This window comes from Cydia fagiglandana, chromosome 20, assembly GCF_963556715.1.
Source record: "Cydia fagiglandana chromosome 20, ilCydFagi1.1, whole genome shotgun sequence".
In the NCBI taxonomy this organism is placed as follows: domain Eukaryota; kingdom Metazoa; phylum Arthropoda; class Insecta; order Lepidoptera; family Tortricidae; genus Cydia; species Cydia fagiglandana.
The window spans coordinates 1,310,244-1,334,486 of NC_085951.1; the positions used below are offsets into that span (position 1 = coordinate 1,310,244).

Genomic DNA, 24,243 nt, shown 5'->3' on the forward strand with positions numbered 1-24,243 from the left:
CCTATTCTCTACCAGTCAACCTTAGGGCAAAGCAGATAAGATTGTAGGCGGTGCATTTAAAACCAAAGAAATCGTATATTTTTAGTCATTTATTTTTATTACTTACATAATTTTGATCATTTCGCATACTATTTATCTTATTTATACTACGCAAATATTTTTTTTTAGTAATGACATGATATATTTCTTGGAACATATTAAACACAAATGTTGTATGTGACTTTACTCAGAGTTACTACATTTCAATTTAACAATATTATCCATACTTTAACCATTTTATTAAAACATCCTGTGAGGTGTTAATTCGTATTAATTGTTTATTTCGCGACGGAAATCGCTAACTAACGTTTCCTGTATAATAGTCATTGATATGACTGTTATGCGACTATCTAGATCGGGACAGAGTATTTTAGTCCAAATTACTTTGATGTTTTATCAACCGCGAAGGACACGTGTGAGTAACGCGCTTTGGAATATACCGGGTGTGACCTGTAACACGAGCAAATAATTAAAACATAGATTGCACTCCTCAAACAGTGACACTTTTGTTCGTCAACTTCTAAAAATTATGAAGTATTTAGACTCCCTATTTTTCATACAAAATAAATATTATCTTCAATGGACGCCATCGCCACGACATATCATTGTGATTGACGTTGCTTGTCACGCCTTAAACATAAAAAAATTCGCAATACATTGCGTCTTAGAATAAAATTTAAAGTGTATTAAACATCAAACCACAAGTTATTTTTAAAAGTCGCTTAAGAAATGTTGGTCAGTATGAGGAGTACAGCCTATAGTTTAATTTTTTGCTCATATTACAGGCCACACCCGGTATGATGGGCGTATATTTTAGCGATTTTAAAGCAATTTTTTAGTAGCTTCTTAATGTGAATTGGCTCAATATTAATATACATACGAACATTTTTCTTAATATACGTTACATTAATATTAAAATTGTACCTACAAAAAAATTGCATAATTAAGCTTTTTGAGATAAGTATCTGGTAAAAAATTAATAGAAATAGATAGAGTGCATAAAACTAGTCTATTTTGACTATTTAATATTTATATCTTAAATTAAAGAAATAGAGGTATTACTTATAATAATTTTAGAATACATTATTCACCGTCTACTTATTCATAAGTGATCCCTTTCTTTCAAAACCAATACCTTGTACCTTGAATTAAATAAAAATAGAGGACTTATAATATTTACATTTAAGAAAATATTTTGTTAAAGCTCTTACGAAACCACATTAAATACCGTATTTTTGTATTAACATAAAAACAAAAGGCATTAAAATTATTTCTACGTCATTTACAATCGAAAAGTGCCCTAATCGCCTTTAAAAGCTTAAAAGCGATGCACCCCGTCTCAATCCACATTCAAATTGCAAACGAAACCTCATTACTACGAAATATAACCTCTATACAGCTTCTATATAACCTCTATGGAGCCCATAAATAAGCTAAAGGCGCACATATTTCAAAACAAGAAAAAAAATAACACATAAAATTTCTTGCGCGGGGCCTCTAATATTAGTGCGTGTTTCCGTTAACGGTTAAATGTGGAATGACTTGGTTTCACGATGACGGATACGATAATTTTCACGGATGAATTTGTATAAAATTTAGAAATGGTTTTTATATCGTGTTTTTATGCGTAAAATATAAATACTGGAAGTATTTCACCTCGTTTCTAATGGTTTTTTTTTGTTAGAGATTAAAATATTATGACTTGTTTTCATTACTATATTTGTTCTAAAATGAGATCATGCAACGTATACTTTAAAGTTTTGTAAAAAACCCAGAAATATATTTAAAAAACAATACAGACTTAACCTCCTACTAAATTACGATATACTTATTTTTTTACCAAATTTTAAAATAATTTAACAACATGCTTTTTATCTTCATAAACTCAACAACAAAACTGTAAACTCCAAAGTCACATTAATAGTTGGTCAAACTAAATTGTCAGTAAATAAGAACGAAAAAAAAACTATACTCATCCTTTTCTTTTGGGTGCTAGTAGGTACTAGTGTAAGACAAAGATAGTATGATTCTCTCTGTCTACATATGTTTGAAATGAGACAGATCTTTGACAAACTATAGTCAGTACTTTTTCTATCAACTTTTTCACCCTCTGTGTTCGTATCGGACTACAACGCGAACGCGCCAAAATGCGTCGCATAGATTTTCGCATTACTTTACTATGCAAATGCCGGTATCGTAAGAGCGATTCGAATTATTTTTTACGACGCCTCCGAGTATTGAGACCCCGGAATAACCCCCCGGATATATTGACTTCGTAAATTTTGAATGAAGTTCCAAATTTGAAATTTTGAAATTGGAATGTCTTGCGGGTTGATGGATTTTACTTTTTTATTTTTTATGGTCTTTAGACGAAGACGTTTAAGAAGTGCTGCTTTTTAAAAGTAACCTTAATTTCAGTGGGAGATACACAAATAACGATGTTGTTTTAAGTAGTTTGCTATTTTATTATATTTATAATTAAGTAGGTACTATGTTAAAATTGTGCTTTTAAGTTGTTACGTAAGCTTTAAAGAGAAAACATATTTTACATATTTTATCACCATTTTATTTATGTATGTATGAGACTAAATAAATGCTTTATCGAACGATAGTAAAATAAAAAAGTTTCAGTAACAATCGAACTGCAAAAAGTTGGCCCTTAAGTGCTTGTCATTAAATATTAAAAAAGATAGCAATATCCACTAAATTATCCCCCTAACGTATTTAATCCCCAAAAACATTTAGGAAATGTACGGAAAAATCTGATTAGCCCAGATGATATATCGCTACGAATTCCGCCTTAATTTGAATATCAGACGCGTTATTGAAAAGGAAACTTTCTGAACGCGCCTTAATGGTTATTGCCTCCCTGTCTTTAAAAAAATAGCTCAGGTGTCTGTGGAACGATATTTTGAAATTAGATTCTAATTTTGAATTTCATTCATTGTGACGGTAGGGATACTAGAACAATAATTAATTTGTAACCGTTTAAGTTTTAAAATGAGTACTCGATTAAAAAAATACGTTAAATAATCGTATCAACAACTTGCTCATGTTAAAAATATACTCGAAGAGTGATAGTGTTGTGACCGTGGTATAAAATTCGAATACGGATTCGAATACATTTAAAAATGTAATGCTCATTTGTTTGCAACGTTCTTAATTCGGACATCGAATATCGGAACGGAAGCGGAAACGTCGCTGATTCTAATTTCAAACGAAATATCGCAACGTTTCTATTGATAAAATTCGTGTCGACATTGTATTGACAGGAAATTAGTGATAGTGTATAATAGGACACTGTAATCATACAGAAAGCGTATAACAGGAGATAATGACATGTTTAGGTTAAACTGACGGTTACTGGCAATACTGGCCTAGTGGACAAAGTAGTATTTTGGCCATAGTTGGACAATGAAGTTTTATTCCCGGTAGTTCTAGTATCTAATTAGTAATTACAATTGCCATTCGCAGTTCTATTTAATAGTACATACCTAATCATAATTGTCACTAAAATGTTAATTAATAAGAGGACAAGGCCTAAAAAAATGCTAACGACGGGATACCTAGTTACCAATTAGTTTCACCAGTGGACAGTTCCACTAATAGCCGTTTATTAGTGACAATAGAAAGAGACACAGTGGAGATGGAATATAAATAATTTGAATTAGGTGTCTATAACGCATGTAGGTATAATATTAACTATATAAGTAGGTAATATTATAAATGAGAGAGTGGGAAACTACGTAGGCACACAGCAAAAAAGGGCTAACAAAGTAATTTTGTGACGCATAGGAACTCGAATGATTCAATGTTCTTTACGACTGACTCCAAAATTAAAATGTTCCCTCCATCCACATACGTTCAAATACTCTCATTTTCTAATATCGCCGCGATCGCAAAAAACCTCACAAACACGAAAGCAATCGCAATTTGATCTTCTTTTATTGGCGCCCCAATACGAGCGACATTATATAATCATGCTTTATGAGTTCCAGAATACGCCCCCATCGGCGACACGTTAAAAAGTTAAATTGTGCGTACTTATTGGCGGTGTGTTACCGGTTTTTTATTATTATTAGCTTATTATAGGTTTTTTCATGAGAGATTTTAATGAATGTCGCTGATTTTATTGGGTTTGTTGGAATTTGAAGTCTATATGATTGTAAATTCTAATTTGACGCAATAAAAAAATCACATCAGTCTTTATTCTCGAACAAGAATTAGTATTTCCTGATTTTTGTAGTGTCTGGTCATTATTAAGTTCTTTAGGCTTTGCGATATTCACAATAGAAGGCCAATGACGTTTTTGTTGCCTGTCAAATATTCAAACATAGGTCTCTACTAGTCTCTACGTATTTAAATAAGTACGTTCAGTAAGATAGTTCGTAACCACGACGTTCCCTTTTTAATTACTGCACAACTTTGTCACAATCCTACACAGCAGCTGATAAAATATCACAAACGATCAGAATAGACCCCAAGACGCATTCAAATTAAGAACGCATAAAAAGTACAACTAGTGCTGCGACATCATTCGAACGCATTCATAATCGATCGATTATACGAAGACACAGGGAGGTCCGACGGAAGGATTACACGACATATTACCATACGTAATTTGTGAGCACATCTGCCGTGGGCGAGTATTGTTCAAATATTTATTGTGAGTTTATGAGAATTATGAGTAATACGGAAGTTGGAGATCGTGTTTATAGATATTATTGTCGTTCAGATGAAGGGGGACCTCCATCCTCCATTCTTGTTGATAAAGATGCTCATTTCGAATTCGACTTGGCATTTTGTCGGAGCGCAACGAAGTAATTTGAACTTTCTTGATGCTCACTTGTTTTACTGCATAAAATCGTTATTTTTTTTATGAGATCGGGTCTATGGAAGTTGTGTGCCAGCTACAAATCAATATATTCGATTCGAAAATCAAAAATTCAAATCGTCCTGAGACAAAGCGTTGGCTAATGAGCCAATAACTCGTGACACAATGGAGCGTGGGCGTTCCGAATTCGAAATTATCTCGAAAGAATATTAATGCAACACTTATTCAAATACGAACCATATTCGTGTCGGTTAATTTGAATGGTGACAGTTCGAAAATCGAATGCGTTGATTTTTAACAGACCTGTGTGGGGTTTAGATTTCTTCTATAGTAAAAGATGCACTGTTACACCTTTGTAAAATTCTTATATATTTTGTTAGAGAATCTCAATGGAGTGAAATCAACCTAACTATGTACAGACTTTGCAGTCACAGAGTGTGGATGTCATACCATAAATGTCAAATTTCTATAATAATATGACGTTACAATGATACTTCCCCACTTTGTTACTCGAAAACCTGTGCAGAATTAGCTTGGACGGAGTCTATTGCTTGTTCCTACCAAGTCTAGCTTGTTTTGAACTTAAAAATCTTTGTTATATATTATTCTCAAAATGATTAGTTAGTACAGTCGCCATTAGATATATCGGAGCGGCCAGGGTGCTCACTAATATCTGAACACGCCTCTATTATCAAGTCGCTAGAGTGCGTGTTTAGATATCTTTAAGCACCTCGGCAGCTCCGATATATCTGATGCCTGTACAACATCGTATTCAAATGAACTTTTTTAACGAATCGTATTAATTCAATATATTGTCCTTACTTCCTGCTGTCAGCGCTAATGAATGACATGTGTTTGAATTATTGTGTTATTATTATCCGTATGTATGTATGTATGAGGGGTTCAGGTTAGACGATTTGAAGGAAAGATTTTTAATTAAAAAGTGTACCTACTAATTAAGCATACACACAGCGGGAAGACGGTTAATACTTTTTTGTACTAGTTACGCTGGTAACAAAAATATGTAGTATAGTGGTCCCTGTGTATGTTCGGTCAACTGTAAAAATATGGGTGCACTAATCATCTCAAAAATATGTCCCCTAGCTCTTATGTCAGCGAACTAAGAACTTTGGAACATATTTTTGAATAAGTTGGCTACACCCATATTTTTGTACAGTTGACTGTACATAGATTGTACAGTAACACTCTATGTGCTTAACCTTAAGCCGCCCAGATGCTTATAAAGTCTCTCATTCTATTCAGTTTTGAATCTTTATATGTATTGACAAATCAAAATTGCATTTGTTTTGGCATGTAAAAAGTTACTACATTTTGTCTAATTCGAGACTGACCTTTTCAGAGATATTAGGTCTGAAAGTAATCTAAGATTTGTACAATATTACTTTTACAAAAAGTAAATCAACGATTCATTCAGCCCACTTCCGCTGACTAATAACATTCGAATCTCGAATTCGAGATTCGAGTTTCGAAGATCGAAACGTCCGCCATGATTGATCCGAGCGATACATCACTTAACGCGGTTTTCTATGAAAAATGGTAATCGACTTAAAAACTCATTAGGTGAGACAAAGGAACCGGCCTCGGTCACGGTTTTGGTCGATTTGGACCCGATATTTGGAGTAATTTGGAAAAAAGTTGGATTCGTTATGATTTGCTTTGGATAGGTAATTTGGTCATTAGGGTAAGAGTATAATTAGGACAGTTGCTTACGTCGATTCTCATCTAAATGGAATATAGGGACTTATATACTTAGAGTTAGACTAAGAAAAGTCTGCAGCGATTTTAATAGCCCACGCAGTGCAAGTGTCATTTTAAACTTCTATGAAATTATAACCTATTACATAATATCACTTCTTGGTCTAACTCTAAGTTATTTATTATTGAATCTGTTTTTTTATAAATTAAATCAAAGCCATTCGCTAAAATATGGGGAAGGTTGGTATTTAGATTGGTGTTTAACTAATGTATAATTGTATACCTATATAATTTTTGTTTTGTTTTATAAATAAGATGTATACTAGTAGACTGGTGGTACAAGAACCCCCAGGGAGTTACAAGCGCGTTATCGAAAAAAGATGGGATTGCGTTTTTTCCTTGAAGGTTTTGAAGGTCGTATCGGTTTGGAAATACCACGACAACTCATTCCACAGTTTAGCTGTGCGAGGCAGAAAGATTAATAATAAATACAAAAAAATAAATAAATCAAGTGGGATGGATGTATCCCAGTATCAAACATGCCAGATGTCAGATACCTGGGCGTAGGTAACCGTTCCCTCGCAACTGTCAAACGTGACACTTGTTCCAATTCCCCTTCGAAAAGGTCCAAAACCAAAATAAACTGTTAAAAGCCGCCCGTCACTCCATATTCAAACGACTGAATGAAGTATTGTTTTAACGTATAATGAACGTTCCTTTTTCAAAAATCGTTAATCGCTCTTTCACTTCATTCGTCCCGCTTTTTTTAATTCGATTGTAGTTCCAACTGGAATTGAATGCAATTCGATTTTTGAATCCTATATTGTTTATTCTGGCGGTAATTCAATACGAATTAACGGATTTCGTAAACGTGTCGGACGTCAAGTCTTTGTGCATATTTTAAAATTAGAACGCTTTGTTTTTTTTTCGCATTGTCGGTGCCTATGCAATAGTGATGTGACATGATGATGAATGAGTCGAATTATTTTAATAAATAAAATAAAATTGGAATTACCTCGAAAAGACACAGCATCTTCAATTCTCGTTAACGTACCTGAAAGAAAACGGCAGAATTAAAGCGAGATGAAAAATCATACGTCGCAAATATTCTATCGAATCTTTTCTAGAGTCTCGAAGAAAATGGCAATGAAAAGCTTATTTTTCCACATAAGACGGGGCGTGTCCCTCCCGGGCACGCCTCGCTACGAGCAGCCTTCACTCTAAAGAATAGAGACCTTTTTCCAATAACATTTATCGGTTTTCGATCGGTTCCAAACGCCTTACTATCTTGCAAGTCGCCGAACGCCTTCTTAATACACCACCGATCACCAAAAACAGCCTTAAAATGAATAACTAAAGTCTACATTTGCTTGCGATGCCACGCCGTAAAACATATTGATGTGGTATCGGTTTTCCATTAGAGCGCCCGAGCGAGTTTCAACTTTATTTCCCATAGCTAAGGTTCAGTTTCACATGTGTGCGCCGTAAGGAATGTATTGACGTGTTATCGGAGATGGTTTCGTCCCGTTCTTTCCCAGGTTTTTCCTGTATGCGCGTCCCGCTCACCGGCGCAGCCCGCGCTGAGATGTACAAGGCGATTCTTTGTTCGAAATGTCTGCGCATTTCTTATCAAGTTGATGATATCTTATAAAATGTCTTTCGTGTCGTGTAACATGTGTAATAAATTGCAGATTTTCTTTGTTTTGCAAGTTTTATTGCATTGCTACGCGAGCATGCAAAATTGCAATCTAAAGACAAAGTACCTACGTCTATTTCAATTGTACAAAATATTTCTCGTGCTTGTGAAAGGTCAAAGACCGAATCGAATGTTCGAATTTTGAAATCCGAACGCCAAATATCAATGTAAAACTTTTAAATTTCGAACGTCAAAACCGATTCCTAAACAGGTGCGTAGATAGAGCGACGTAAGTCTAAAAATACGTTATTCGATGTCTGTAAGTTATGATTTTTATTATGTTTTCTTATTCACTGGAATATTTGTGTTGCGTTAGCGTGTTATTCCTGTGCAGTTAGAAATAACTTCTCAAAACATAAATATGATACATGTGGCGTCTCAATCGTGAGTTTTGTTTGATTTTTGTATGGAGATTTATTTATGTTATGATTATATGGATATATCTCGACGGTAATTAGTTATTCGGTATTAACAGTTTGTTTGTGAATAAAATCTGGCGCTGTATTATATTTACGTTAGAACACGTTGACTGTAACTCCAAAAAAGGTTAGACTGCTGACTTTTAACTTTTGTGAGTCGTATAATAGTCGTATAATGAAGAAAGAAAACATTTTATGTTGCTTTATAACGGCCTTTGTCTAGATATCATTACTTTTGGTACAAACAAACAGTTAAATATTTTGTCTGTAGGTGTATTCTTCCAGATTTCTCATATCCAGCCAATCGTAAGATCGAGAGTAGCAATGTTTGAAATAATACAATTCTTTTTTATTTTTTTGTTACATACAGTCAGCAGCAGAAGTTGCTAAGCGGGCCAGGTGTTCAAAATGATCTTGATGCGACTTTATTGTTAAGACAATAAGAGCGTGGCCAGGTAATTTTGAACACTTCGCTCGCTTAGCATCTTCTGCTGCTGACTGTACCTTGGTATTGTTTCTTCCATCTGTATTAGAAATTTTCTTAATTAATATCAGCTAATTTTAAACTAGTTACCTACATTATTGCAGTGATTCTCTCAGCCCACCGCTGGGCAAAGGCCAACCCGATTATATCACGCAGCACAGCTTCAATCATCTTTATTGCCAATAGTCTGTTCAGCCATAACATTAATAAGCCATATCCGTTAACCTTTCATACAGTCCACACGTGTTAACTAGAGCACAAGCGAATATCGACCTTATTGTTAACAGAGTAAGGGTTATATTATTGACGGTGTTTGTGATGTTTTGGTACTTCGGTTCTAGTTGGATCGATGAATGAAATCAATAGCTGCTTTGGAATTTATCTGAAGGATTATTAGGATTTTGTATTGGCGTTTGAATTAGGTTAATAATGTAGGGCTATTTTTGTAAGGATTGTATTCCATCTGTCCAATATCTTGGTCTAATGTGTATTTGCGTCTCACATTTTGAATTATGTATGTACATGTGAGTCACAGATACTCGAAATAAATGCATTTTAATTTAATTTATAGTGCGTCAAGCAAATCTTGTCAGTAGCAATGTAAAGCAAACTAAAGTAGGGCAACACTCAAAGAGTAGTATTGCGCTAAGAAAAGCAGCAATGTACAATGTACATCGAACCAACTTTTTTTTTCGCTGAGCGCGCCCGTCAATTCAAATTGTCACTCGCGGATTCTCTATTGAAAATGTTTGAAATTGTTATTAATAGGTATGGACGGACAATTTAAAAGCGGTGTGTGATGTTGATAAAAATGATTAACTAATTTGAAGATCTCAAAATAAAATTAGAAGTGGACTATGCCGTTAAACAAGAATGTATGAATAAAATCATTGCTTCAGCAGGTAGATCTCCTACTACTGGATTTTAATATTTTATTAGATTTCTCAGTTGCCACCGTAGGCATTGTAGGCATCTTAGCTTTGATTAAGCACAATCTTATTTAATATATTGGTATTTAATGGTGACACAGCAGAAATATCTCTTGAAATAGAATCGATTCGAATGTAAACAAAGATGATGGCTGTCATTCGCGATCCACATTCCACAGATAAAGCACAGATGACACACGATTTTCGAATTATTCGAACACAGTGTTGCTAACCCGCGATTTTTCAAATTTGCCGCCGTTTGCTACTGACAAGATTTGCTTGACCCAGTATAATTAATTTTGCTTAATGAGAGACTGAGACGGTTTTGTTTTTGTTTGTTCTGCTCGTTTTTCAAACTAAAAAATGTCCTGTGATTAAATGTATGAAGTTATATTAGCAATGTGTACAGTCGCTATCAGATATTTGGAGCGGTCTAAGTGCTCAAAAATATCTGAACACGTAGTACTTTAGTGCCTTGACAATAGAGGCGTATTCAGATATTTGTGAGCACCTTAATTGGTCGCTCCGATATACCTGATAGCGACTGTACAAAATAAAACGGTAATCGACTTTAATTTAAAGTTGTAAGTATCAAAAATTAAAGTAAGATGATTCTACTTTTTTGGAAGTTTTTTATTTATTCGTACAGCAAAAATACAATCGTTCATATGATATAGGTACGAGTAACAGGTATACGAGTATAATATATTATAGCAGTACGCCCAATTGTACGCTCAATTTTGGAAGTTGACAGAAATAGATGAAAATTATCATAGTTTATCTCCCACCCATCGACAATTGCCTCACCCTCCTGTAACCCTTCAAAGACAAAAAGGCCAAACCAATAGCCCAAGTGGTGAAACTAACCAACAGTTAACATAAACTGCGAACTATTGACCCTCGTTAGCGATGGACCGTGTAGTAATCCCGGATTATCCCGATAAAACACCTCTTGACCGGCACTTGTGGATTAAGGAGTTTGAGACGAGCTTAGACTGGCGATTTTGACAGTAAAGAAAATTTAATCAATAGCAACTGATGTGATGTGGTGGGCTCACTTGCATCTGGAGGGGCAAATCTGGAGGAGGAACGAATTTCGTGAATAGTTTTTGTGTTGTTAGTTGTTAGTTTAGGTTAAGACATTTGCAAATTTTATAAGTAGATTGTAAGATTTATGAAATGTATACTTTGAATGATAAATATTTAATAAAATGATTACTATAATAGTAACTTGTGTATAAAATATTACATTTGAGTTCTGGGTCCGTCTATAACTTGTACAGTAACGATAATATGAAATCCTGCACGTCTTTATATCAATGTGACAAGATGCAAAGTAACTCAAAAATCAATTTCGTGCACGTCAAAAAAAAAAAGCATTGATGTGTCAAAGCCGAGCAATGCCTTATCCTGTTCAATGACGGTTGATGCTAAATTCATTTCTTACGTTATCATTTAAATTAAAATGTAAACAAAAAGAAAATCACATTGAATAACACAGCAATAGCGGCGAACATCAGTCCGAACCGTTTTCAACCAGTGATCCCTTGTCTATCAGTCTATTAGACAAGATTTAATAAAGTATTTCACAACTTAGCTTTGTTTATTTTCCGTTGTGTTGCCTGTCTGTGAAGTTTCTTCCTTGTCTTTGCTTGAGTTGTTTAAAAACTTCGTGTCCAGACGCAAAAATAACAATCGGGAAGTAAAAACTTTCCGTATTGGGTGTTTTTATTGTTGAAAACTTGAATGTTTATTATAACGTGTTTTGTTCTTTAGAATCTTTTTGCATGCATTCAAATTACGTAATTTTTTTTACTTCGGTTTTATATAATATAATTCATTTAATTGTTGTTTCTCTACACAAAAACATTCTTTATAAACTCAATTGACACAATTCCCCAAAATCTAAGATCAAAATACGAACATAATAATTATATAAGGCCATGTTGGGTAAGAGAAACCAGTATGAGGATTCCCTACAAGTGCGTCCCTTGGCCTAATGTTTCTCTTACCTCATCTAAGCTTCAGTCTGTTAAAAAAAAACAGCAAAACATTTTGTAAAAAAAAAGTATAATTTTTTTTGTAAACTGGAGTAGATAATAAAATTGCACAAAATCCGTCTAACGTTATCCAAATAGGAACACAAATGGGGTAAAATATATTCAAACCCTCGAGGGTCAGCCCGGCCCCCGATACTATGAAGTATTTATTGAGCTGCGGTCAACCCAAAGTATTTTATTGTTTAGTTACACCCTTTTGATATGCGCCCTTTGTTTCTTGGGTTGTTTTATTGGTGTCGGACTTATGTTGGTATGTTTGTATTAATAATTAATTAGAATTTTTAGAGTTGTTTAATTATTGGTTGTGAAGTGTTTAGGCTAAAGATGTGTCTATGTTAATTGCCAAATCAAAACTACGTGTTTCAAATGCATCTTTTAGTCAAAAAAATATAATTCATGAATAGTCTATTATCGGCTAGGAGTGCTAGGACTTAAGCATAAAACGACACTAGAGTTAGACCAAGAAAAGTCTGCAGCGATTTTGATAGCTCACGCAGTGCCAGTAGTGGTTTTAAACGTCAAACTTCTATGAAATTATGACGTATAAATAACACTTGCACTGCGTGGGCTATCAAAATTGCTGCAGACTTCTCTTAGTCGAACTCTATTAGCCTTATTGTCAAAAGAATTGAAGTAAAACACAATAAATACAATTGCTAGAACTCTTATTTCCGTTTTCCAATAAAGTTGATTGATACAGATTAATGGTTAAATCTAAATTAACCAGTGGTTGACCAGCATTTAATTGGTAGAGTTCGATTCCCAATTAAGTCAATTAATAAAGTTCACTGTCTTTCTCTGCTTTGGTAAATCTAGTTTACATTTTTTTCTATTGTAATAGGATAATGGAGTTAGTAGACATTTAAACTATATATTATTTTCATAATTACAAATTAAAAATATACTTAACGAATAATAATTTCATAGTGTGGCCCTGATCTATTTTGTAATTGAAAAACAACTCTTTGGCACACTTCACACTACATATTGGAGGATTTTCCCGATTATCCGACAAGTCGTAACCGCCGTCAATTTTGAGCCGACATCCGCTATTTCGTTTCGACAATTTTAGTATTTTCATAATAATTCGATATCGAATAACCCACTAATGGGCCGAACGGCAGGTGCCGGGAATCAAACCCACGACAGTTACGAATCGCATCTGCTGCTATTTCTGTCTTACAAAAGACTGTAAAATCATGCTAGTCTCATAGGCTTACTACTTTTTTCATCTAGATAGCGGTATTTCTGGGATTACCAGTAATTGCTTTCAAATTAATCTCTTTTTTTTAGTTGTAGATTACAACTAAACGTATTTATTTGTGAAATAACACGTTTTAAAACTAATAAAACGTATGAAGTCTTGTCAAGTGTTTTTATTTATTATCCACCAACCATATTCAAAATTGCGTGTCTTTCTTAAGCAAGAATTAACTTACGGTTTTTTTTTGTGTTTCCAAAAGAAGCTTAACACTTTTAAAAATATTCACCCTATTGCTAAAAACAGTAGATGAGACGATTTACAACACATCAAAAACAACAAATACAGAACAAAATTGTATATCAAAAAATTTTTGTTCGCAAAAACTGGCAAAACACACTTACGTAACTTTACCATATAGCGATAACCGTTAACCGATTAGTCGTTTAACCATAGATTAAGCTAACGCCCATCGATGGCATCTGACAATAGGTCTGCGGTTTCGGCCGTCGTTGCGGGTTCGAATCCCGGTGCGGTTTGGGTAACGGTTTGATCGTTAGGTTTGATGTTTGCTGTTAAGATACAGTTCGGCTGTGGGATGTGTCTTAACTTGTAAAATTAAACCATTGATTTAGGGACCAACTGTGAATTAGAGTGTTATGTTTATTCTTTATACCTAAAGTATCTAATAAATAATCATAGATAATACTCTGGCTCACGTTGTCAGTAGAAAAAGGCGGCAAATTTAGAAAATGTAGGCGCGAAGGGTTGACCTCCCTTAGAAAATTTGGATTTCGCACCTTTTCCTACTGGTGGTCCTTTTCCTACTCGTACCTATAAAAAAAAAATTTGGTAAGTCTTGCAGATAAAATAAAAACAGTAGTTATTTGAAAAATACTGGTGGTATACAATATTAAGTAAAATAAAACAATTTAGCTCGAACATGCACTTAAATTGCTAAAAAAACTGGTATAAATCGCAAAAAATCAGAAACAAAACACATTCGCCAACAATACCGCAATAAAATAACAAACGAAATAAAATTCGAATTTCGAACCAACGGCGCGAGGGTTCGAAATAGACGTATCGCCGGCATCCGTTTTCCGAACGCATCCAATTGAGTTCTAATAACCAACGTAATTTGAGCTCTATACAAGTTACAATTAGGTGTAAAATGAGAGTACGCTTATACTGGTTTTCTGAATGTTTTCTTCGACTATGTAAGTGTTTAGAATGAGAACGGAAGCGCTGATCGGGAAAATAGGCGGAAGTCTCACTCCGGAAAAAAAGAAATTCGAAATTCGAACACCATAGACAAATTTGCATTGTACTGCATCGGTTTTGTTATGGTAATGAATGTTTAAGAAAACGCCATGGTTATCCGATTTGGGAGATTGGCTATTGTCGATACTTTTGACGTTTTGAAGAGGGTCGCCTTTTTTGGTTTTTTATTATGAAATATCATTAGCATAAATACTCTTACTGTTGCCTCCTAATCTGTTCTATTTTATTCATTATTCTGTAACTCTTTAAGAAAAAAAATGTTTTGGATGCCTATAACTTTATAATAATTTTAGTTTGGAGCAATAGCATCGATTTGTAATTAGGTCTTTGTTTTTTCTTATTTTATTTTAACACAAAACCAAGAAATAGGTATGTTTCTATATGACCTAACTGTTAATACACAAACATTCCTAATAATATTTAAGCCTATCGATTTTTTAAAAATAAACATGTCTAAAACTCAAACGCATTCGAATCGCGAATCAGATTCCGAATTCGAAAAATCGCAGCCGTTAATTAGACAGGTGATTCGCTAATTCCGTCCCGGAATCCGGCCAGTGTGGGAACGTCACGTACGATTATCGGTATTCGGGCAAAAACCGAATGCCTTGTGTAGCACAGATTATAAAACGACTACTAAGTAAATGTAACTAGGGTTGGCAAGAGAGTAAGTATAAGTATGGTTATTATGGTTTCCGTTAATATTTGCACTATTTAAGGTGATTGTTTTATGAATGTTTTAGCAAAAACCGAATACATTGTGAAGCAGAGATTATAAAACGATTGCTAAGTGTAACTAGGGTTGGCCCAAGGGTGGTTGAAATATGGTTTCTGTTAGTAGTTTGTTTTATGGTTTTGGTAAAAACAGGTGAATTCACAAGGTGAAAGAAGAACCTCGATCAGAACTAATTGGGACCGAGAATCAGTATGCAACTATGCAGTAGTTCGGATGATCGAAATGTGGGTTTTTTGGGACGAGATCAAACAAAAACCAAGCGTTTGTTTTTTTTTTACTTTCTACTTTTAATACATTTTTTTAATACAGTCAATAATACTGCGATACATTTCAGTTATTATAGTTGCGGTTAGATAGGTAATACAGTGAGACAAAATATAAAAGCGCAAATGCCTTCTAGATGTTTTTCAAAATCAGCATAACTAATTATCGATGGAAGGCAAAAGGAAGATGTCGATGGTAAATGAATATTGCAACGTGTAACAGCCCTATGTTAAATTGACCGCGTCTGATGTGATTGACAGTTGATTTTAAGCCTTCGGAGCGCAATATCAAGCGAAACAATAAGGTCCTATCAATGTTAGCTGATACAATGCGTATACGCCTTTCTGGATCTGATGAAGTCGGCAAGTTGCTCCCGCGCAAGGTTATCTGTTTAATAGCGGAGGTTTGCGCTAAAAGGAAAAGGTCGTAAGTGACAAGTGTCGTATGTCTACGTAGTGTTTTTTTTAATAACTGGCGCCTGGATAGGTTTTGTATTAGCCCTTAAGTGATTGAGTAAGGTTAATTGATTTATTTAAGGATAAAATTGTAAGTAGGTTGTTTCAACTATGTAAAAATGCGGATGCACTTGCGATCCGTATGGAATGTTTTCGTACAGTTTAATGTAAGTAGTTATTTTGAATTATATCCGTACATTTTTAATTGCATAGCTTTGTCTTTAATTAGTAAACAGTATTGGTCGATTTTTTTATTACTAGATTTTGTAGGTATCTATAATACTGTATGGCTTCCTACATAGAAAATTATGAGAAAAAGATGCATCTAAAGAGCATGCCGCTTCACCTCAACTCGTTCCCTCAGTGTTTACGGACGTTTTTGCACATTTATCCCACAATATTGTGTTGTGACGTACTTTCACTTAACATACCTCTACACTACACACATACACACACTCTACACACACAATCTTATAATTTAATGATTCCTTTATTTATTCCTGGTAAAGCCAAGGTCCCGAAACCAGTTTCAACGCCCTTAAGTTTTTACCGCTGCCGTAGTACGCGTAGTACCATATTTAACTGGTATAACTTAGATCTTATTGTAAGGGAATAAGGTCCACAATGAATCAGTTGAGAGCGTTGCTGGTAGTACAATTTTATTTAGTACATTGTCGACAACTGGTTTCGGTATAGTTTTTGCACATCACTAATTGTCTTATTTAGTTAAGGGCAAGCGATTAAATGTATTAATAAGTTGTGGTTATGTTTAATAGGGTAATATAAAAAAGTCGATATAGCCACATGTTGAAATTTGTTTTTTTTTTAATTATTTTCTTATTTTCATTTTTATATTTATTCAGATGTTGAAGGCCTGAATGACACTTTATCAAAACTAAGTGTAATATCGTGAAGAAAAATGTATAAATTCATTATATTTTTTTGTAAGTGTAGTGTGTTATTTTTTAGACCGTATAAAAATCAATTAGGTATACTTTCTATGAAACTATAACGTTTACAATGACACTCTCACTTTGTTTTGTTTCATTATCAGTATACAAAAATATCACAAATCGATTCAACTCGGTTAAATCGGATCAAAAATCGGTTGTGATTGGTCGCGTTTAGCCCGCGTTCGATCCCCGCTTCCGGCGCGCGGCGGGTCAGGGCCGCGCGCGCAGCAATTGTAACGCTTGTGCACTTATTGATGCAAATATAACAGAGATATATGGGTTACTGTGTTTCAAATACATATAAGTCCGTCTATGCTCACTTGCCACTGACTTGAGCAGAACAAACTACAGTGTCATTAAAAACGTCAATTATTTTCATTGACATTAATGTTGATATTGCAAATGCCATGCAGAGTTAGATTGGTCCGACTATACATCAGTATAATATAATTTTAATTATAATTAGAAAGAGAAATTTACGTTTGTGTTTTGTTGAAATTAAAAAATACTTTTTGGTATAGACTATTTTATATGCTAAAGTTACGATTATCAGAATTGTAATTTTCTCGTCAACATATTCACGAAAAAAATGCCTAAGTAAAATTGCAAAGTATTGTTTAAACGACTATCATTGGAGTTTTTCTAATATACTTACTGTATTTTTTCAGAGAGGTAAATATAAAGTATGCACTTAATTGTTTTGACTCTATTCATGTAAGTACACGTACAATTTCTATGATATTATATTATAACAAAATAAAAGTAAAAATACCTACGAGAAATATAATACATATAGGTATATAATTGAATCCTCATACAATGTAGTAGCGGCATCCTAGAGCTAAGAAAGATAATTATAATGTCTACAGATTTTTCGAATTACAATCATTAGCGTAAATAAATAGAATTACATAAATGCCGAACGAACTAATTGTGATTGCAAAGCACAGCTTGTTCAATGAAATAAAAGCTAATTTAATAAAAAACTGCAACATCATTCGTAACCGGAACGTCACTATAAACAGTCGGCGCAACCGATTAATCGTAATTGTACCGATTGATCGGAAAATCGTAACAAGAATTCGCGCGGCGCGATCAAAGGCGCAGCGTAATTTTGACAATTAAAAAGCTGCGCATCGCGCGCATTGTCGCTCTGTCCTTGGCTGGAATTTCAAATACAGAACGCTCTTTAACCGGTTTGATTTTCGAACGTTTAACTTTTTTATGTAGCGTTTAATTTTTAATTTCTCTCTCCAGCCAGTATTTAGATTAAAGTTGTCGTTGGGTCGTAAAATTAGATCTATAAGTCGTAATATCGAAACTTTAATGTTTGAATTTTAGTGTATGTGCCAAGTGGCTTACCGCATTAAACTAAAATAGCGTAACTCCATCATCTTTAATGTCCGTTAAGTCATTTTACATACAAAAGTAGCATAAGTCACTCGTTTATAGCTCGTTAAATTTTAGGAGCACATCGGCGACTCTATTTTGTTAAATCGATCTTAAAGAACTCGATATGTTTTTATGGCTCCTAATTAAACCTTATGGAAAAACCATTATAATTCTCGTAAAACAGACAAAAATAGTCTTTTCCTCTAAAAGAATAAGTACCATAAAATTCAACAGTTTTGACTTCCTTGTTACCTTATACGACAAACTTATTATCCGACTGAATAAGAAAAGAAAGTTATGTATTTTATTAGTCATAGGATATTGTCAACTAAGATTCTACTTAAAGCTTCTACTTAAACCACTGACTAACAGTCCGCTGGACGATATCGGCCGGTCAATTGTTCGAAACTGTCAGATTTTTGTTCTAACTGACACGCCCATATCGTCCGGCGGCCTGTTAGTCAGTGGTCGGTTTTAGACGATTGCACGAAACTTGACCATAAAAAAATGCTTAATTATTTAAATATGCCTTGAACCATCTATAAAACATACTTTGTACTTTGTAGTAAGTGACATAATTGAACCGTTTGTTTCAAAGTAAATTAACGCCAAGTTTAAAGCGAAACTCGGCGCTTCAGAATTTTCAGTAGAGCTGAAATAAACTAAAAAATAGGGTACGTAACTTTACAACTACTCAAGTTTATTCATAATGCCAAATGTCGTAAGTAACATTATACGATGTTTCGTTTACGTCATTTTGTTATTATTTTCGGTACATACATTATTTATATAAGTAATATCAAATTATGTCAGTAATACAATACTAGATATAAAGTAGTATCGTATCGGTCATTTTAGTATTTTAGTCGTTCCGATATTGTAAGATTTAATGATACAAGGATATTTTCTTCAAGATACCCTGAAACCTATTTTGTATTTTATGAGATATATTTGTACAGTTTTTCCTAGTTTTAAGCAACCTCATTTATGAGCATACTTTTTGTTTGACTGTCAAATTGTTATTCTTTTAGCACAAATGTACTCAAAAACACAGCATATAAATATTGTTAAACCATATTATATTATTTATTTATACGTAGAATACGAGTCCAGGTTGCCAATTGAAACTTACATTTTGATGTCAAAATGAAGACATTACCTGTTCGTCTCGCTCGCGCTAATATATGCACGAACAAGTCCGAGCGAAATACATACGCGAATGTTAGCAAAATGACATCATTTACATATAAAAATATAAGTTCGAATTGGCCTGCTGTTGATCCAATTGTTCGCCTATTACCAGATAATGCCGATCAATCAGTTTCGATTGAATAATCGATCGTTAGTCAATTGAACTCGATTTAGTTACGAGTCGCTGCGCTTAACGTATGATTGTCCAGTCATATTCATACTAAATATAAGTGGAATTGAATTAAGGGTTAAATCAAAGGTAATAGAAATCAATTTGCCAAACTTGAATACTTTTACCTTCTTGCGCATGGAAAAAAATAGCTACATATTTTGTATCACAATTTATATTTTGTGTCATAATAAATATGTTGTATCAATTTCGATACAAAATATTTAATTTATTTATTCGCAAAGTTTTGTACGTAAGTTCTTACTGAAAAGAAATTGGTAAGTACGTATAATTTTATTATACTATTTGGGAGTCATTTAACGTAAGGGACATTTATTTTTCATTTTGATGTATAATTTTAATATAGTGTGTATCGAAGTAGTATTGAATGCTGGCAATATTACTATAGTTGGTCAAACCAATTTGTCAGTCAGTAAGAACCAGGAAAACTATACTCATCCTTCTCTTTTGGGTGCTAGTACTAGTGTAAGACAAAGATAGTATAATTCTCTCTGTCTATGATTGAAATGAGACAGTCCCTTTACAAACTATAGCAAGTAAGTTTAAAATGTGACATCAAAATCTCACGCGTCCTTGACTTACTTCATCAAAACTTCTCATAGACAGAAGAAAAAAGTATTCCAAATTTAAAACACGTTCGTTTTCCAATTGGCTGACCCAGTTCACGCTAATTATCCTTTTTACGCGGTAAGAATCAATAAGGCAAATAAAAATAGCAAATCGCAGGGGAGACGTCTCACTTAAAGACGGGACACGGGACGTGATCGGTTTGCGAAAAAAATACTTCTAAAGCACCTCTTTACAGGTGGGGTGGATTGTAAACACGTTCCAACTTTTTTGTTCCGTGATTTCTTCTCTGTGGTTTGAATTTCGAACGTTTGAGTGGGCATTCGATTTTGATTTGAAAATGGAACGCTCTTTATTTTTGGTGATGTTTGTTTTTAAAGTTTGATTTTTTATTTCGATAGTGATGAGTATTGAAATTAGGGTTGTGAAAATGGTACTGTTGTTAAAAGTCAAGTTGAATGTTTGCTTTCGCAATTGCTGTTAATTTGAATGATATTTATCAAGACGCACGTTATAATGTTCAAGTAATTAATTTCAAAACGGGAGTCCGGACTTAAAACGCCGACTTTAATGGCAGTATTAAAATACCTTAATTTTTCCGTTTTTTCGCGCGACTCGAACAAAACTGGCCGTTTTTGGAATTTCGGCATTAAAAATCCGTTTTTTCGAGTTTTGGAGTGAAATTTTTGAAAGTGATAAGCGCACACTTTTGCGAAATGTCAAATTCTTTGAGGAGATTAAATGTTTTTCCGAATATGGCGGTTAAAAATATTGGTTTAAAACACTAGTCTTCCATACAGTTATCCCAGAAACAAAGTAAACGTTTCTTTATGACAGTATTAAAACAAAATGGCGGACGAAGTGCGACACATGTTATCGATTCTCGAAATGTCACCTGTTTTTATTGCTTCTAGTTAATGTACGAGCTAAGCCAAAAGATAAATTTAATTACCTAAATTGATTGCTTTATCGAGACCACCGGGATCGAATTCGTGTAAGTACTTTAATTGAAGAAACATTAAAACACAACAATGTAATACGTTAAGTAGCAAAAATTCATTAGGCACGAGCAAATGTTGTAAACGGGCTATTACTGAACCGGTGAGCTCAATCTTACGCTCTGTCTTCACTTTCCATCATAGGATCAATTGCCGAACAGTTAATTAAAAAAAATATAAAAAAATGTGCCAATACAGTCTGGCAGTCCCACTTTGACAGTAGAAAAACGCGCGAAATTCATTCATCACATTATTTTTTTAAATGTTGCTGTTTTTGTAACAAACAGTATAATTCTAACAGTTCTAGAGACAACTGTATATTATCAATTAATGTGATAATCTTAAATTTAGTTGATTTAGTACTTGAAAATAAGATTCTAGTTTAGATTGTTCCTAAAACAAATGACAAATTCGTCTCGCGTCTTTAATTGTGCTTAGATTACATAAGAATCAGTTCAGTCCGTCCCAAGAAAGCAAAGTATTAAGTTCCTTTCACATTGATCGTTCGAATAATATGAAGTATCATAAAGTAACTTAGTGTTATGCAAGTAATTGCCGCCATTTTATTGTCTATGCTAATTTGAATGTCGAATTAAAAGTTAATTAAGAATATTTTAATTGTTCATAGCTTTATTGCTTTATTACTCACTAATACGTGAGTGCTCTATCCTTTCTAATTTATTTAAATATAGAATAATCTAGGACACTCTAAAAATAATAATTAAAAAACCGAAATTTGAAAATTCACACCACTACAGATAACTACTAAAAACACGTTCCAGATTTAAATAAGTTAACGTCAACATATTAAATGATTCCATTTTCAAATTACAAAACCACTGGCCGACGCGAAAAATAAAAGATTCCAAATTCGAAATTGAATTCAGTTTTTGTCAGTTATCGAATGATCAAAGTAAGACGCGTTACTTTATTGCAGGGGAGGCAGGGGTGCTCGATATATTGACAAGTTTTGACACCCGTCGGTGGTAATAAATTTTACAATGCTCCCCGCGCTCCCCCGATACAGGATGTGCTAAGTTGGCGAGTAAAAGCATTTTGTAAAGGGTTGATTCAATTAATTTCGATTTTGGAATTTGGAAGTTCGAGTTGATAGGTAAGGAATGTCTATGTTTCAAAGTGTCTTAGGTATATTGATTCACAGTGAGATATATATATATATATATATTTGATAGTTTAATGATAAATAAAGAGGTCGATATGATGATGTATATCTCAGGATGCTTTGTTTATTATTTATTATTTCTTAGCCATGCCTAGTTGTATCTGACGTCTTAATATAAATAATACCTACGTAATGTAGGTATCTTCATTAAGCAAATCCACTAATAAATACTAAAGTATTTCATGTTAAATCTGCTTTATTTTCAAAACACCTTCTACCTCATTCATCTATGGAGTCGAAGCTATTTATATAAAAAATATTTGTGCACTTTTTTTGGTGATTTATTTATATTTTTTTTATATTCATCTACTTCAACTCTTTGACAAGTCAACTACAATTACAGTGTTGCCGTATAATGTATGGTGTCATTAAGATCTGTTTTAACGTAATTAAATTAAAATGGTGTTGGTGGGACTACTAACGTATCAGTTACCTTTTCTGAACACCCCGTAGCGCCACACGCAGAGTCAATAAAAACCGTTGGTTTCCCTTTCACACTATTATCCGATTCTTTTGAAGTTGGAACACCGATCTAAATGGAGTGTTTTCACTTCCTCCTGTCAATTTATGACGTCACGTATGTCTTAAGTTCGTAAAAACGCCTAATGGTATTGTTTTAAGGATGGCTGAAAGGAGTTGCATCTAGGTCAGAACTGTAAAAAATATTTTAAGGGTTTGACATTTTCCCAACTGTCAGCGACATTTTTATCGTAATTCGTTTGCAAAATATACTAAAAGGACTGCATTAAATGACAGAAAATATAAGTAGTCAAAGTATCAAAATATGTGTTGTATGAAAATGTAAGTAGGTACTAATTGATACTCAATCTACAAAATCAGTAACAAGTAACAGTGTATCATTTTTATATTACAGTTAGACCAAGACAAGTCTGCAACGATTTTGATTGCACACGCAGTGCGAGTGTTATTTATACGTCATAATTTCATAGACGTTTAGAATAACACTAGCATTGCGTATGCTATCAAAATGGTTGCAAACTTATCTTGGACTAACTCTATACTTATATGAAAAAATAATCGTTATCGTTATCACTAAAACAAGCAAAAACGGCTAAGACGCAAATAAAACTCGCCCTGCACCCGTTCGCAGCAGACGGTAAAATTATAAATGAGAAAAATGTGCAATTGATACAAATTGCCTTTGCCATCATCGGACTGGAAGCAAAAAAGCGCGCGTTTGAAGGGAGGCGATGGAAACAAGCCGACAAACAATCTTCTAAAACTCCTATCTCACAACCTTCCAACCAATATTCAACCTTACACCCCTGACATAACGTTAAATTTTAAACTGCGAATACTCATGATACGAGGTTTACAAAGTTACGTATTGAAATTAATAATTAATTTCTACGCCGAGTTCGTTCGATGTTTTGTTCTGAATTCGAAATTTAAAAAGTTGTCTCCGTGTTGTCGAACTTTTAGTTTTTTTAGCCTCGGTACCGATTGTCATTTTGATTTAGAAAAAGGAAAATAAGAGGTTGTTTAGCTATTGTTGCTTTCATGTCAGAAATTTAGGGTCCATTTTATATTTTATCATCTTTCCCTAACCTACTCTACATTATTGTGCTATTCGAAAAAATGGAAACTATTGATTTCTATAGGTAATGATCTATTTTGGTGGTAGAAAAATC

At 33.8% G+C, this 24,243-nt stretch overlaps 1 protein-coding gene across 4 annotated transcripts in view; it reads right to left on the reverse strand.

Moving 5' to 3' along the window:
• Positions 1-24,243, reverse strand: part of LOC134674336 (homeobox protein cut) — a 185,333-nt gene that overhangs the window by 121,661 nt on the left and 39,429 nt on the right. Inside the window, exon 2 of one of the 4 annotated variants that reach the window (XM_063532380.1) lies at positions 7,605-7,643. The exons of the other annotated variants lie outside the window; for them this stretch is intronic. Coding sequence (XP_063388450.1) covers positions 7,605-7,622 — 18 coding nt within the window. The 5' untranslated portion in view covers positions 7,623-7,643. The remainder of the gene's footprint in view (positions 1-7,604; positions 7,644-24,243) is intronic. 4 annotated transcript variants of the gene reach the window in all.